General features: G+C 38.1%; 1 protein-coding gene across 3 annotated transcripts in view; it reads right to left on the bottom strand.

Moving 5' to 3' along the window:
• LOC122799947 (transcription factor COE1) overlaps nt 1-13,238 on the bottom strand; it is a 1,219,541-nt gene that overhangs the window by 467,871 nt on the left and 738,432 nt on the right. For 2 of the 3 annotated variants that reach the window (XM_044069357.1, XM_044069359.1), the window contains exon 8: nt 8,180-8,321. In XM_044069357.1, the coding sequence (XP_043925292.1) occupies nt 8,180-8,321 (142 nt within the window). The remainder of the gene's footprint in view (nt 1-8,179; nt 8,322-13,238) is intronic. The other variant, XM_044069358.1, reaches the window with a different exon arrangement.

Below are 13,238 nucleotides of genomic sequence, written 5' to 3'. Positions count from 1 at the left end.
TTTCCAACTCATCATTTTTACTATGTAATCTTGAGGCCCTCAGGACCTGCCCTTTCATAATGTTTTTGCTAACATGTCTTGGATGCATGCTGTTTTTATGTAATATGGAATTCTTTCTACTTGGTTTTCTATACAGGCTAGTATCCATCTGCCCCATTTCTGATTTTTTTTCATTAGAACATCAAAGAATTCTATCTGTTCATTTGAGTACTTGTAAGTACATTTTCTCATGTAGCACTTTTGTACATCCACAGCAAAAGTTTAGAATTGAATTTAATTTCTATTCAGACTGCAGAACTGTAAACATAGTCTATCTGAGTTTTTGCCAATATTGTAAAGTTATTTATGTGGGAAAGACTAATAAAATGCTCAAAGAATGCTTTTTAGAACATATGAGGGACATAGTAAACAAAAAGGAGAGCAGTTCCCTAGCTAAACATGTAGAAGCTGAAGGGATGCACCATGTTTTTAAATTTTTACTTTTAGAAGTTCTGGAAGAAAATATTAGATGGGGTGACATTAGAAACAGAACAGAAGAGGCTGAGCAAAAATGGATTCTGCAACTAAATGCAGACAAACCCCCAGGCATTAATAAAACAGTTTCTTTGAAACCATTTTTAAAGGCAAGAGACTTAAAGCACTAATTCCCTTCTACATGGTTCTATAGGTATTCACATTTGAACTTGCATACTGTTTTTAACAGTTTTATGTCTACTTATGTTTTTTTCTACTATTTTTAAATTAATTGAATCTGATATAAATATTTAATTGTCTTAACTGATTGGTCACTTTGAAAGTATATATATCAAGGAAGGCATGGGATGTTTTATCAAGTCTGATGAAATGACCAGGAAGGTTGTGAAAGTGCTCACTTTGTCCTTGCAATAAAGAATTTTCCTTCTAATGTGGCAGTTCGACTTTTTATACATACTAGTGCTTAGGGGCAACTGCGAGTTTAGACAAAGCTCCTCAATGGTTCCCCACATGTGAGCACTGCAAAAACATTGTTTTATACTGTAGTTTTTTTTTTTTTTATCTGGAATGGTTTCTATGATTTGTGATTTCAGTCAAGTGGATTTCCAGTCAAATAGGTTTTCAGTCAAACTTCTTCTACCATTTCAGTTTCAGTCAACTGCAACTCTATCAGGTGACAGTATATCTATATCTATGTGTGTGTGTGTGTGTGTGTGTGTGTGTGTGTGTGTGTGTGTGTGTGTGTGTGTGTGCTTATAGAATAGCCAAATCAATTCATTAATGTGTAGTCAAAACACCAAACCTAATAGGTTACATCAAACTCATTTAATACCCTAAGTCCTAATAATATGCTAAAAACATAATTTTTGTTGGGAAAGCCCCCTGCACCCTTCACAACCCACTATTTTCAACATATGAATTCTGAGGTTGCACAACAGTATAAAAAAGAAGAAATTCTCTTATCCCTCTGTCTGCAATTATTTGTGAAAAATACACACCACATTGCAAATTAGCTGTGTAAGATACCAGAGCATAAGCATTACTCAAACTGCTCTAGTCAAAAAATCTACCTTTAACTGATCACTTTGCCTACCCCCCCACTACACCAAGCTAATGCATGCATTAAAGGCTAACTCTAACTGTACACCTTACCTTTAAAAAAGAAATTAAATGACACTAGTACTACACAAGACAGCTGAAATGCTCAGCAAACACACACACACACACACACACACACACACACACACACACACACACACACACACACACACACACACACACCCGCACATACCCACACACACACACACACACACACACACACACTAAACCTACTCCCTTACCTACCCCTACCCTAACACTAAAACATCCACATCCACACACAAACTACCAGCTGTACCACAAAACCAGTTTCCTTTGTCAAACAACTCAGAAGGCCCACAATCTACCAATGGCATAAACTGTCGTGTCACACAACATGCTCTACAGTTCATTTTGTGGCATATGAGTGTTGACCAAGTGAACTGTAACCATATACATAAATATACACCCACATATGCATACAGACAAGCACATACATATATATATATATATATATATATATATATATATATATGTAGATAGATATAAATATATAGCTGCACACATTTATATATTGGCAATTTATCACTTTACTCAGTAAACTGGCTCATCCCAAGTCAAACGTGGCTTACAAGTTCAGACAGCAGGAATCAAACCCATATCCATTACTGAATTTATGTACTAAATTCATTCACAGTTGGATGCTCTCTTTTCAAAGAAATGCCATGTGGTAACTGAAGGAAAAAGGGCCATTTGTTAATCTGATCTCTCAGGTTCTTGTTTAAACAGTCTGCATGCCTTTTGGGGGGAACCAAACAGGCATTACATTAATGGTGTATCAGCATTTAAACACATACTTTATTCACGGGTTTTCTGGCAACTAAATAATGTCTGCTAGTCATACATATCTGCTTTCAGAGGCATCCTATGGTGCTAGACAGTTAAGTGACTTATACAGAGTCTCAAAATCTGTAATGGAGATTGTTGGCGTGAAACTCAGGTTGTATGCATTTATTTTACTTTTTACTCACAGTAAGCCTCTGGTCATGATAGCAGTCATTTCATATTAATGTATTGTATCCAGCTTATATCAGACAGTGTTAATGTTTGTTGCTCTTCTGTAGGTAAATGAAGCACAATGCACAAATCATAAGGCAAAAAAAGAGCAGTAATGCATTTACCTGTATGTTAAGCACCTTTACTTTAGATAGACCGACTGTATCACCTTTGTGTGACTATACGTATATGCCACATTACACTATTATGCAAAAACCTAGCATAAGGTGCAGCATTTGAGGTTGCCCTCATCTTACAGTGTACAGTTGGGCATGAATCCTTATCTCAGACTGTAACATAGAAACCCTTGTAATCTAATTACAGCTAATTACAGTCGTTATTTTTCTACAGTAACTATGTAGCTACTGAAGTGTAACAATAAAATAAGAAGTGCAACTTACGCTCGGAACCAGGAAATAACTGAGGAAATAAAATGAAACAGATGCTTCTTGTTCCAAATGTACTAAACAAGCCCAGCTTTTTCACCTTAATCTCACAGCATCAAGGGACCACATCATAGAAAAATTAATGCAAGGCCTTTGCATATCAGAAAATATAGGGTTGTCATTGGCTCATCTCAGTGCCAAGTCCATCAAGCTTCATTCTTTATCTCTGACTTTACTGGCAGGTTATATTAGTAACACAATGAAGGGTTGTTAAAAGATTAGCACATGTACACACATTCTCGTCCACAGTAACCATCTGGTATAGAGAATGGGACTGACATCAAACATGAAAATTAAAACAATGACCGAACCACCAGGAAGGAAACAAGCCTATGTTAGACAGACATTTACAGTGATGGTGAAACTTAAAATACATAACAAATGTCAGATTAAAAACAGCAAGAAGCAGCATGCTAGACATATCAAAGGTAGAAAATGAAAAGAAAAACATAAATATATTAGTCGGAACAAATATTTTACTTATAAGGATTACGTTTCCGGCTGCATATCTTGTTACTTGGCTTTATCTATAAGGACGTTACATCTGTGACTACATTATTTATGTAAGAAGTTCAGATCATCTACTTAAAGTGAATAAAGTCATGGAGCTGTTTCAGCTTTGGATATTTAGAAATCATGGATAATGTATTTATTTATTTTACATTTGTTGACAGGGTTAGTCCAGCTGGGTCAGAGCCCTTTTTCAGTGACGACTTGGGGAGAAAAGCTCCACAAAAACAATAAGACACTTGATTATCTAACTAAAGTAACATAGTACATAGTTCTGTAAACAAAAGCTTCCCAACAGAAAAAAGTAAGTTTATTAGTTTTAACATGAGTGACATTAGATTTAGATATTAGCATAGTACATCTAGTACAATCAAAGGGTACAAAGGATACAACTGGAATATTTACATTTATCACTTTGTGTTTTGCAGAGACATAGAAAAGGCACAAGAATTATTGTTTGAGTTTATAGTAAAAATACGTAGATGCATGCTGGACAGGCTATATGAAGAAGGAGTATTATACAGTAATATTGTTGTAGAGAAGAGAGGTTAGGCAACACAGGAGTGCCGGGGGGGGGCTGGACAAGTTGGAAGTGAGGAGCCAGGTCAATCAGGGGATAGTTACACTGACATAGTCGTGTATTGCTTATGTGTTTTTTTACTGCATTTTTGAACTGTTGTTTAAGCTTAGTGTTTTGAATGTGTAATGGAAGTTTATTCCAGCTGTCTGCTGGGGAAAAGCTGTAGAGGTTCTTGCCAATGTTAATCTTTGGCTTGTATATAGAAAGGAGATGTTGTTCTGAGCTCCGAAGAGTTCTAGGTGTGGTGTAGAGGGAGATGACAGAGTGAATTCTGGGACAGAAAGACGGCTGGTGTAGAACAGAGTGTATTATCTGAAGTTGAGAGAGGAGAAGGTAGTTAGGAAGCTCTAACCAGTTTAGTTTCCTGAGTGCTAAGCAGTGGTGAGAATACTATGGGTGTTCAGCAGCAAATTTGGCCACCTTGTTGTAAGTGGATTCCAGTTTAGAGAGGTGTGGTTTGTAAGCTGGTGAGGATTTGAAAACCGTATAGCCATATAACATGTAACATATATATATATATATATATATATATATATATATATATATATATATATACATATATATATATATATATGTATATAAATTATTCTAATCACTTTTGTTGATTTATTGTTTTATTGATCACTAAAAATATTAGCTCAAAACATGGGTTCCCATTCCACTGAAGCACTGGAATCAGCATTAACTTAGTTCCTCTGGTGGGGGGGTTATCTTCACTGCAAAACCGATATGTAAAAACACTACAGCAAGCTTTAATATTGGGGAGAAAAATTCAATCCTCTCATCTGATTGAACAAAATAAATCTTTGGGAATTTGGCATCTGTAAGTCAATAAAACAAGACAGTGTGTTTGTGTGTGTGTGTGTGTGTGTGTGTGTGTGTGTGTGTGTGTGTGTGTGTGTGTGTGTGTGTGTGTGTGTGTGTGTGTGTGTATTTCTTCATATATTTTTGGTTATTTTTTTCTGACTGATGCTATCACAGCTTCTTCATATACCATAGTATGAATTGTGGAGAATATGTTTTGACATTGGCGCATTTACAATCCAAGTGTACAATAGGCTCATTATACCCATATCTATTTATCAAGCCCTTTTTTGCTTAACCTTTTTTCCTAACTTCTCATCAATTATGAAAACAAAAAGCTTACTGACAGTGGCTACCACTGCATAGCAACATTGCAGTCTGACACTGCATTTGATATGTGGACCACATGATGAAATATTACATCATAATAGCCCCTTTCCATGCTGATACATTAGACCTTCATGTGTCCTAGCTGAGGCACATAAAACCTGTTGGTTAGTAAATTTGACTGTTCTAAAGTCTCATGCTTTATTGTATATTATCTGTCACATGACATCATCACATGATATTCCATTTATTCTCTATACGTCCAAACAGCCAGCTATGATTTATTTTGGTGGCCTTACAAATGACTTGAAAAACTTTATTCTCTGTTTTTCTTGGTTTCGGTTTTTCTAAGGAAAAATAACCAGAGATGATGATTCAGTCATCTGTACAATTATTCCTTTGTGTTATGTTTGGAACCATGTTGGCATAGCTGGAATTCAAACAGCTGCAAAGCAAAAACTCCCAGGCATGTGTAATTTGCCATTAATATATAGCAGATTAACACTCTGAACACTTTTTGGTCTCAATTGTTCTATAACTTAAACAGCAAAGTTAATTTATTTTAGCCAAACAGCAGAAGGAAGACATTTCTGCTTACCCTTGATGTGATGGTATTATATAGAGCAGGTGATTTAGTATAAAATTAGAGAGGATTACAAGGGTGGGCATAAAATAGACCACAACAGAAATGAAATAAATAATACTAACAAGGTATGATTATGCTTTCTTAATGCAGAAGTATGTCTAAACTTTAGAATTGTTTATCAGACAGGGCAAAGTCAGGGTACTAAAATAAAAAAAAAAGATACTTGCATTAATTCCTGCCTTTTAATAGTATTGCTTTGTAACATGCCAGGAGGCAGAGTTACAGAATTATGAAATCATGCTGTAAGAGTTCTCTGTAGCATAGACCTTACGTATAAGACTGAAAAACAATACCTGCTTGACCACAGGCGCCAGATTTGGGACTCTTGCATGGACAATGTTTTAGAAATATTTGCGAGTCATAGTCCTACTTCACCTATTCTCCAGAACATTAACTGCTAAAACCTCCACCCATGCTCTCTTCCAGTGGCCCTCTAGCCATTAGCGGCTACTACTTCAACATAAATCCTAGATACTATTTATTTACTGAAAATGGCAACCACATTGTTTTCAAGCAAATAAGCTAAATAATCATTAATGAAGATGTTGAAATGCAGATGGTCGAACATGTTCTTTGCAACATTGAAACAAAGTTTAGTAAATTGATGTATGCTGTTGACTGACCACATGCATCTCTTGGTTATAGCTGTGTAAGTGAATTTGTCCATTAGATTCAGTTACACTGATACTGTTTTTTTAGTGTTGTGGGTATTCTGTTGACCTCACACTGAGGGTTATATGAATTTGTGTTTTTTCCCCACAATGTGCAATATTACAGCTGGCATATTTAAAGTGGAGGGATGCCCCCCTTCAAAAAAAAACATTGGCTTGAAGGACACACTCTTGGTATTCATGTCTTTTGATGAAATGGGGTTAGATATACTGAATAGCTGATTTAGTGAATTTTAAATATTCACAATAGACTCGGTGTGTGTGTGTGTGTGTGTGTGTGTGTGTGTGTGTGTGTGTGTGTGTGTGTGTGTGTGTGTGTGTGTGTGTGTGTGTGTGTGTGTGTGTGTGTGTGTGCGCGTTATAGCTGAAAATATTCTAGTTGTCGACTTGAATGGATTATGAGAAATCAAAAGGGCCAATACAATGTTTCTTGACAAATTCAAACAATATACATCCAGTATTTATGTTGTCTGTATTTTATAAAGCTCCTTAAGCAGTTTAATTTGTCAGCCTTAATACTGAGTATGCCCCCTGCATTTTGTTATAACTATGGTCATTAAAACATAGATGTTATAGCAAAACTATTCAAATGCTGCAGATGTGTTCAGCTATAGCTTGAAATAACAGTACTAGAAACAGGAACTCTGGTTCTACTTAGATGGTTGACTGGCCTAGTTTTTAGTGCACTGAACATGTTTTCTACTGAAAATAATCTCTGTAGATACAGTTAGATATGTGAACAAGTTCGTCAAAATAAACTTTAGTGAATAAGAATTCTAGTCTATGTCAGTTAAAAAGATGAGGCATTTAAGACTGCTATCAACTATCACAAAATAATACCAGGTGAAGTATATACTTGCAAAGTCAAAATTATTTTCCATGATATTTCTAGCATGATGCTTTGTACATCAATTGAATTTCAGACAGATAAAATAATCTTAAGGATCAGCTGATAAACAGCATACATTTTTTTTGTCATTGCTGTTTTAGTCTCCCCTGTTTCACCCTTTTAAATTCCTGCTCCATTTGATTCCTCCATACTTCTTTGCATAGGTCTTCTTAGGGATAATGTAATGACAGATAAATTATTCTCTTAATTCTGTTGAAAAATTAGGTATATGATGTTATGACACATCTGTTCACATCGGAACCTTGCATGTGTCAAAAGCCCTGGTCCCCTGTTTTTCAAAGTCCTATCAATTTCTCCAAGAAAGACAAACTGTCTTTGGGATTTGCAAAAACATCCTTTTTCCATAGTGATATCGTTGAGATATGATATAGCCAGCTGCTAGAGCTGTATTCGAATTTTGCTGTAATCAACCTTTTAAATGTTGAGCAGGAAAACAAAATATACTTCAAAGTTTAACTGCAGAAAGACTCATGATGGTGGAAATGAAAATGGAGTGTGTCCTTCAAGCCAAACAAAAATCTGACAAGCTTTAGCATTGTCATTTTTGTGGAACAGTAAAAAACTCAAAAAAAAAAAAAAAATACTCAGAATGTTCAATATAGCTTAAATCAAGAACAGGAATAGTCAGATCAATGTATACAAAGCAGCACTGTTAGCCAATGAAAATGGTTTGCCTACCATGTTCCAGATAAGAGGGCGTACCTTCAGAGGGGTCGAGCCTCCGAGCCCTCCGCCCATGCTTTGAGTTGTTATGTACAAACATGTTATCAGACACCGCCAGGACATGGCCATCAACATTAACAGTTGTCGAAACCACAACCTGTCATGAGTAAAAAAAAAAAAAAAAAAAACACAGATGAAGGCATCCATACTCTTTAGTGTTTTACAAGGTATCATTTCATGCACAAGTAAATATTTTCAGCACATTAACAATAAAACAACAAGAAGGAATGATCCAATTAAATTATTACAATTCAAGATTTTAAATGCTGTTGTGAGACCATCTTGTGAAGCAGGCAATTAGTCATGAATTAAAAGAGCTCTGACTTTGTATTATAGCTACAGTATAAAAGAGAATGGCCCTGCAAAACAAACACAAAATAAAAATTCCTTTCTTATTATGTGCTCAGTTTTACATTTTCAGAGTTATATTATGATTCCTGCAGCATTATTTAGGTTTTTGGAAGCAAAACAGTAACAGAACTAAAAAATACATGGGACAATGGGCAGTTTTTATGAGGACTGATATAAAAATACTACATAGGCTTCCAGCTTATATAAAAGACCGGGAAGTTAGCACAACTGTGGGCCAAATTCAGCATCAAAAATCTATGATTTTAAGACACACAAACACACACACACGTTTACTTTTTTGTTGCGTACAAGTTACAAAAATGTTAGAAAAAAACAGTAACGACATTTAATAAATAAGAAGCAAATGATAAACAATGGTTGCTATTATATACTGATACTACCACTTCAAAAGACAAGAGGAATATAAAGTACTGATAATCATTGTCCAATCAGCAGTGAAGGTGAAATAACCAATGACAGAAATGAGTTAGTCATATGGGCAAATCCAAAGTGAATAAATTTCTACAGGAGGGTGCAAATTTACTTCCAATCCAAATTCCATCAGTTACTTATCACTATTGTAAAACATATATTTAAAAATAAATTTATTAACTATTTTAAGCTACCCCATTGTATATTAGCATTTGTTGTTAAAAGCTTCCTCATGTGCTGAAAAAATGTAAAGTGATTCACTATGCATGTTGCCATATAGGTAGGTTTATGAAAATTGGATTTACTTTTTTTTGCTTCAAAGCCTCATTCTGGCAGTGAGATGAGAAGTTATTTGTGGCATGGTAAAACGGTTCTAATTGCACTGTTAAAATATTCAGTTAGCCAGACAAATAGCCAATGGCAGGCCTTATTACACCTGCTGACAACTAATTTTTTTTTTCCCAACTTGCTTTTCTATTTTCATCCACAAACATCTCTCTTAATCCTTTCAACTTTAATTATTTGTACCTCTATTGCTGGCTGCTAAACAATTAAAAAACTGCTTTCCTCTATCTCAGTATAATTTTTTATACAAGTTTGTGAAATACTGTTTTTGACTGATGTGTATCCTCATCACTATTGACTGACCTGCTGTACATGTGTAATATGATTATATATATGGCTGATGTGTGCTTGTGAAACAATTGTAGTCTTGCATTTCTCAGTTTTATGTATAATTATTTCTCTTTATATAAATGTCTTCTTAGCAGTGTGGAGCTTTCCCTCAAGGCCTCTGCTGTCAGACTAACCCAATAAAGTAATGCTAAATAGTTATATAGTCATGAAGTTATAGGTTCATAGGTTCATAGGTTCATACTAGGCTATCTGCCCAAGGGCATTTATAAGCCTAGCCCATAGTTATTTGGCTTTCGCCACCCCTTTAGTTTGAATAAAACTATGCCTATTATTTTGCTGTGCCTCTGTCAAGCAGTGACACTGAAGTAATCCCTGGGGTATATCTGCGATCCCCCATCCATTGGTCAAGATTCCTCTTGAACAAGGCCAGCGAGGTGCTCTGCCTCACATGTACCGGGATTTTGTTCCACAGCATAGGAGTCTCTGGGTGATGAATCTGTCCCTCCAGCACGTTCTATTAATAACCGTGTCAAGGTTTAAGTCTCCGCCCTTGTGGTTCTGAGGGATCTAGATTTTTGAGGTGAAGCATATTCATCAAATCAGGGTTTGACATGGCCTTATATGTCAGGCACAGGTCACCTCTGAGCAAGCGGTATGAGACTGAATAGAGCTGGAGTTCTTTCAGTCGGGCAGCATAAGACATATTTTTGAGACCCTTTATCCTTTTGGTGAGGAACTTTTGGGGCCTTTCCAGCTGCTGCAGGTGTCTGGTCAGATACATTCCGAATGGGGCATTGTACTCAATCATAGGTCTAATGAGTGATGAGTACAGGGCGATGACCTCCCTTGATCTAGATGTGAATCCCTTCATGATCAGGTGGGCAATGTAGAAGGTTTTCCTAACTACTTTAGCAACATGAGTGTCAACGAAGGCTACTGTCAACCTGGGTCCCCAGATCCCTGATGACTTCTTCTGTGCTCAGTGGATTGCCACCTATATGGTAGCTAGGGGTAACCTTGTTTTTCCCGAAGGGTATGACTATGCATTTCTTGGCATTTAACTTTAGGCCATGGCTCTGGCACCAGTTATCCATTTCTGTGAGGCCCTTCTGAAGGATATCTGTGTCAGATGTGTTTTCGACTATGGCCCAGTTTGCAGTCATCTGCAAACTTTGTCAGCCATAACCCTCCTGTGTTTGCTTGTACTTCAGAAAAGTAGATGCCGAACAAGTGTGGACCCAGGACTGAGCCCTGTGGGACACCACTTGTGACAGGCTTTGAGTCTGACATGGCTCCAGCAACTCTGACCCTGTGGGTTCTGTCACTTAGCCAGTTTGCAACCCATCTTGTGATGTATGGGTTTACATTCAAGCTGATGAGTTTTGATGATACCTGAGTGGGGTATTGTGTCGAAGGCCTTTGCCAGGTCAAGGTAGGCTGTATGGACTGCCTTTCCCTCATCAATGGCCTTGGTGACTGTCTCGAAAAAGTCAACCAAGTTTAAAAGGCATGATCTGCCTTTGACAAAGCCAAACTGGGTTGGATCCAAAGTCTGCAAGTTCCCTATGTCTTTATTTATGAGTTCCATTATGATCCTCTCCATGGCTTTGCAGATAAGGCTTGTCAAGCTAATGGGACGGTAATTTCCAGGGTCGGTGGAGTCACCGCCCTTGTGAAGTGGGACCACAGTCGCCGCGCCACTCCTTGGGTACGTATCCTGAGGTGAGGCTAAGATTAAACAGCTGTCCTAACTGCGGGTTTAATTCCTCATTGAGTTCATGGAGCACACAGCCGGGGACACCATCCGGTCCCATGGATGCTGTGTTTTTTGCTTTGGAGAGAGCAGTTCTCACCTGGGCATTGGAGATGTTTGGGGGGCTACAATCCTCTGGTATAGATATCTCTCCTTTTGGGAAAGTTTGCACTGAACCTGTCAGCCATTATGTTGGCAATCTGTGTAGGTTCAGTAATCTTCACATCATTTTGAACTAATTCTGAGCATATCTGGGAGTTTCCTCCTAGGTTTCTAACATAGCTAAAGAAGGCCTTATGATTGTCTTTTGAATCCTTGGCGATTTTTCTCTCAAAATTTGCCTTGGATGATTTTATGAGAGCTCTTAGTTTTTACTTATAATGATCAAAGGTGTCTTACCTTTCAAGGATTTTGCTCTATCTTGTAGTAGCTTCCTCCTTTTGTTGTAGAGCTTGTTTATGGCTGGGGTCCACCAGACTGGACGCTTGCCTTTGGTACAAAGAGTCTTAGTTTTGTTTGGGATTGCCTGATCCATGCAGTCCTGTAGGTGCTGGTAGAAGGCATTTGTAAGTGATTCAGCGGTTTGAGTAATGTTTACCACTGGCTCAGGGGCCTTAAAGGAGACCACACTAGTTTTTAGAAGTGTGAAGTCGGCTTTTGAGAAGTTTTTCACTGTGGTCTTTTTTGTTTCAGGTGGGGCGGGATGAGGACCTCCAGCGAGATTAGTTTATGATCTGATCTCACCAGTGAGGGGTATACTTCCGGTGTTGAACATTGTGATCCCATGTTCGTGATGATGAGATCAAGTATGTTTTCTCCTCTTGTGGGGATGGTGACTAGTTGTTCCATGGCATTTGAGTTTATGAACTCCAGGAACCTTTGGGCTAGAGTGTTTGGGCTTGAGTAGTGTTCCCAGTCTATATTAGGGTAGTTGAAGTCACCTAGTATGATGGTGTTTGGAGATACATTTATCGCCTCCATTGTTTTCAGGAAGGCCACGTGAGGTTCCTGAGTTTGAGAGGGTGGCCTGTAACATGCTACAAATTGCAGAGCAGTCTTGCCTATGGTTAATTGCACCTGGATGGTCTCCGATGCATCGTGCATTGCCACCAACCTTGAGGTGTGGGTGTCCTTTATGAATATGGACACCCCCCCTCCTTTCTTGGTGTTGTCTGGATTTTGGGGCCGGAACGCATGATATGAGGTGAAACCTGCTAGTGCTGGGGTGCTCTCAGGAGCCTTGAACCAGGTTTCTGTCACAGCACAGACATCGATGTTCTCCATACTGAGAAGGGTCTCGAGTGCGTGCATCTTGAGATTGAGACTTCTGGCATTGAGCAGCATTACCCTTAGTTTTTTTACTTTTTGTGTTCTAGGGTGGTAGGTTTAGAATTTGAGCCTTGCCTAAAAAGGCACTATGGGGTGGCAAGAGCCTTTGCCAATATCCGGAAGCCTAGGGTGACAGGTGCAAGCCGTCCCTTATGGCAGCGTGGCTTGTCCAGCATGTCATCCCAGGCAGACAGACATTGGATCCCCTTTGAATTACACCAGAATTTAAGCCAATTATTAAAGCTGATCATCTTATCACTGTATTGTGGCATCATTCTAGGTGAAGGTAGGATACTGCTCAAGGTCAGGGTCATACCTGCCTGGGCTACATAATCAGAGAGCTCCTCAATGTCTCTTTTCATGTAATCCAAGGAGGTACGTCTCAGGTCGTTGACACCAGCGTGGACAATGACTGAGTCGTACTTGTACCTGCTGTTGAGAGACCTGAGTGCTTGTGTTATGTGGCGGATTCTAGCGCCCGACAGGCAGCTTACTGTGACCTTCTCCTTACTC

The sequence above is a fragment of the Protopterus annectens genome, chromosome 4.part0, assembly GCF_019279795.1.
Source record: "Protopterus annectens isolate FY-2018-M chromosome 4.part0, PAN1.0, whole genome shotgun sequence".
Taxonomy (NCBI): domain Eukaryota; kingdom Metazoa; phylum Chordata; order Ceratodontiformes; family Protopteridae; genus Protopterus; species Protopterus annectens.
The sequence above is the reverse complement of the archived record's forward strand: the minus strand, read 5'-3'. Positions and strand labels throughout refer to the sequence as shown.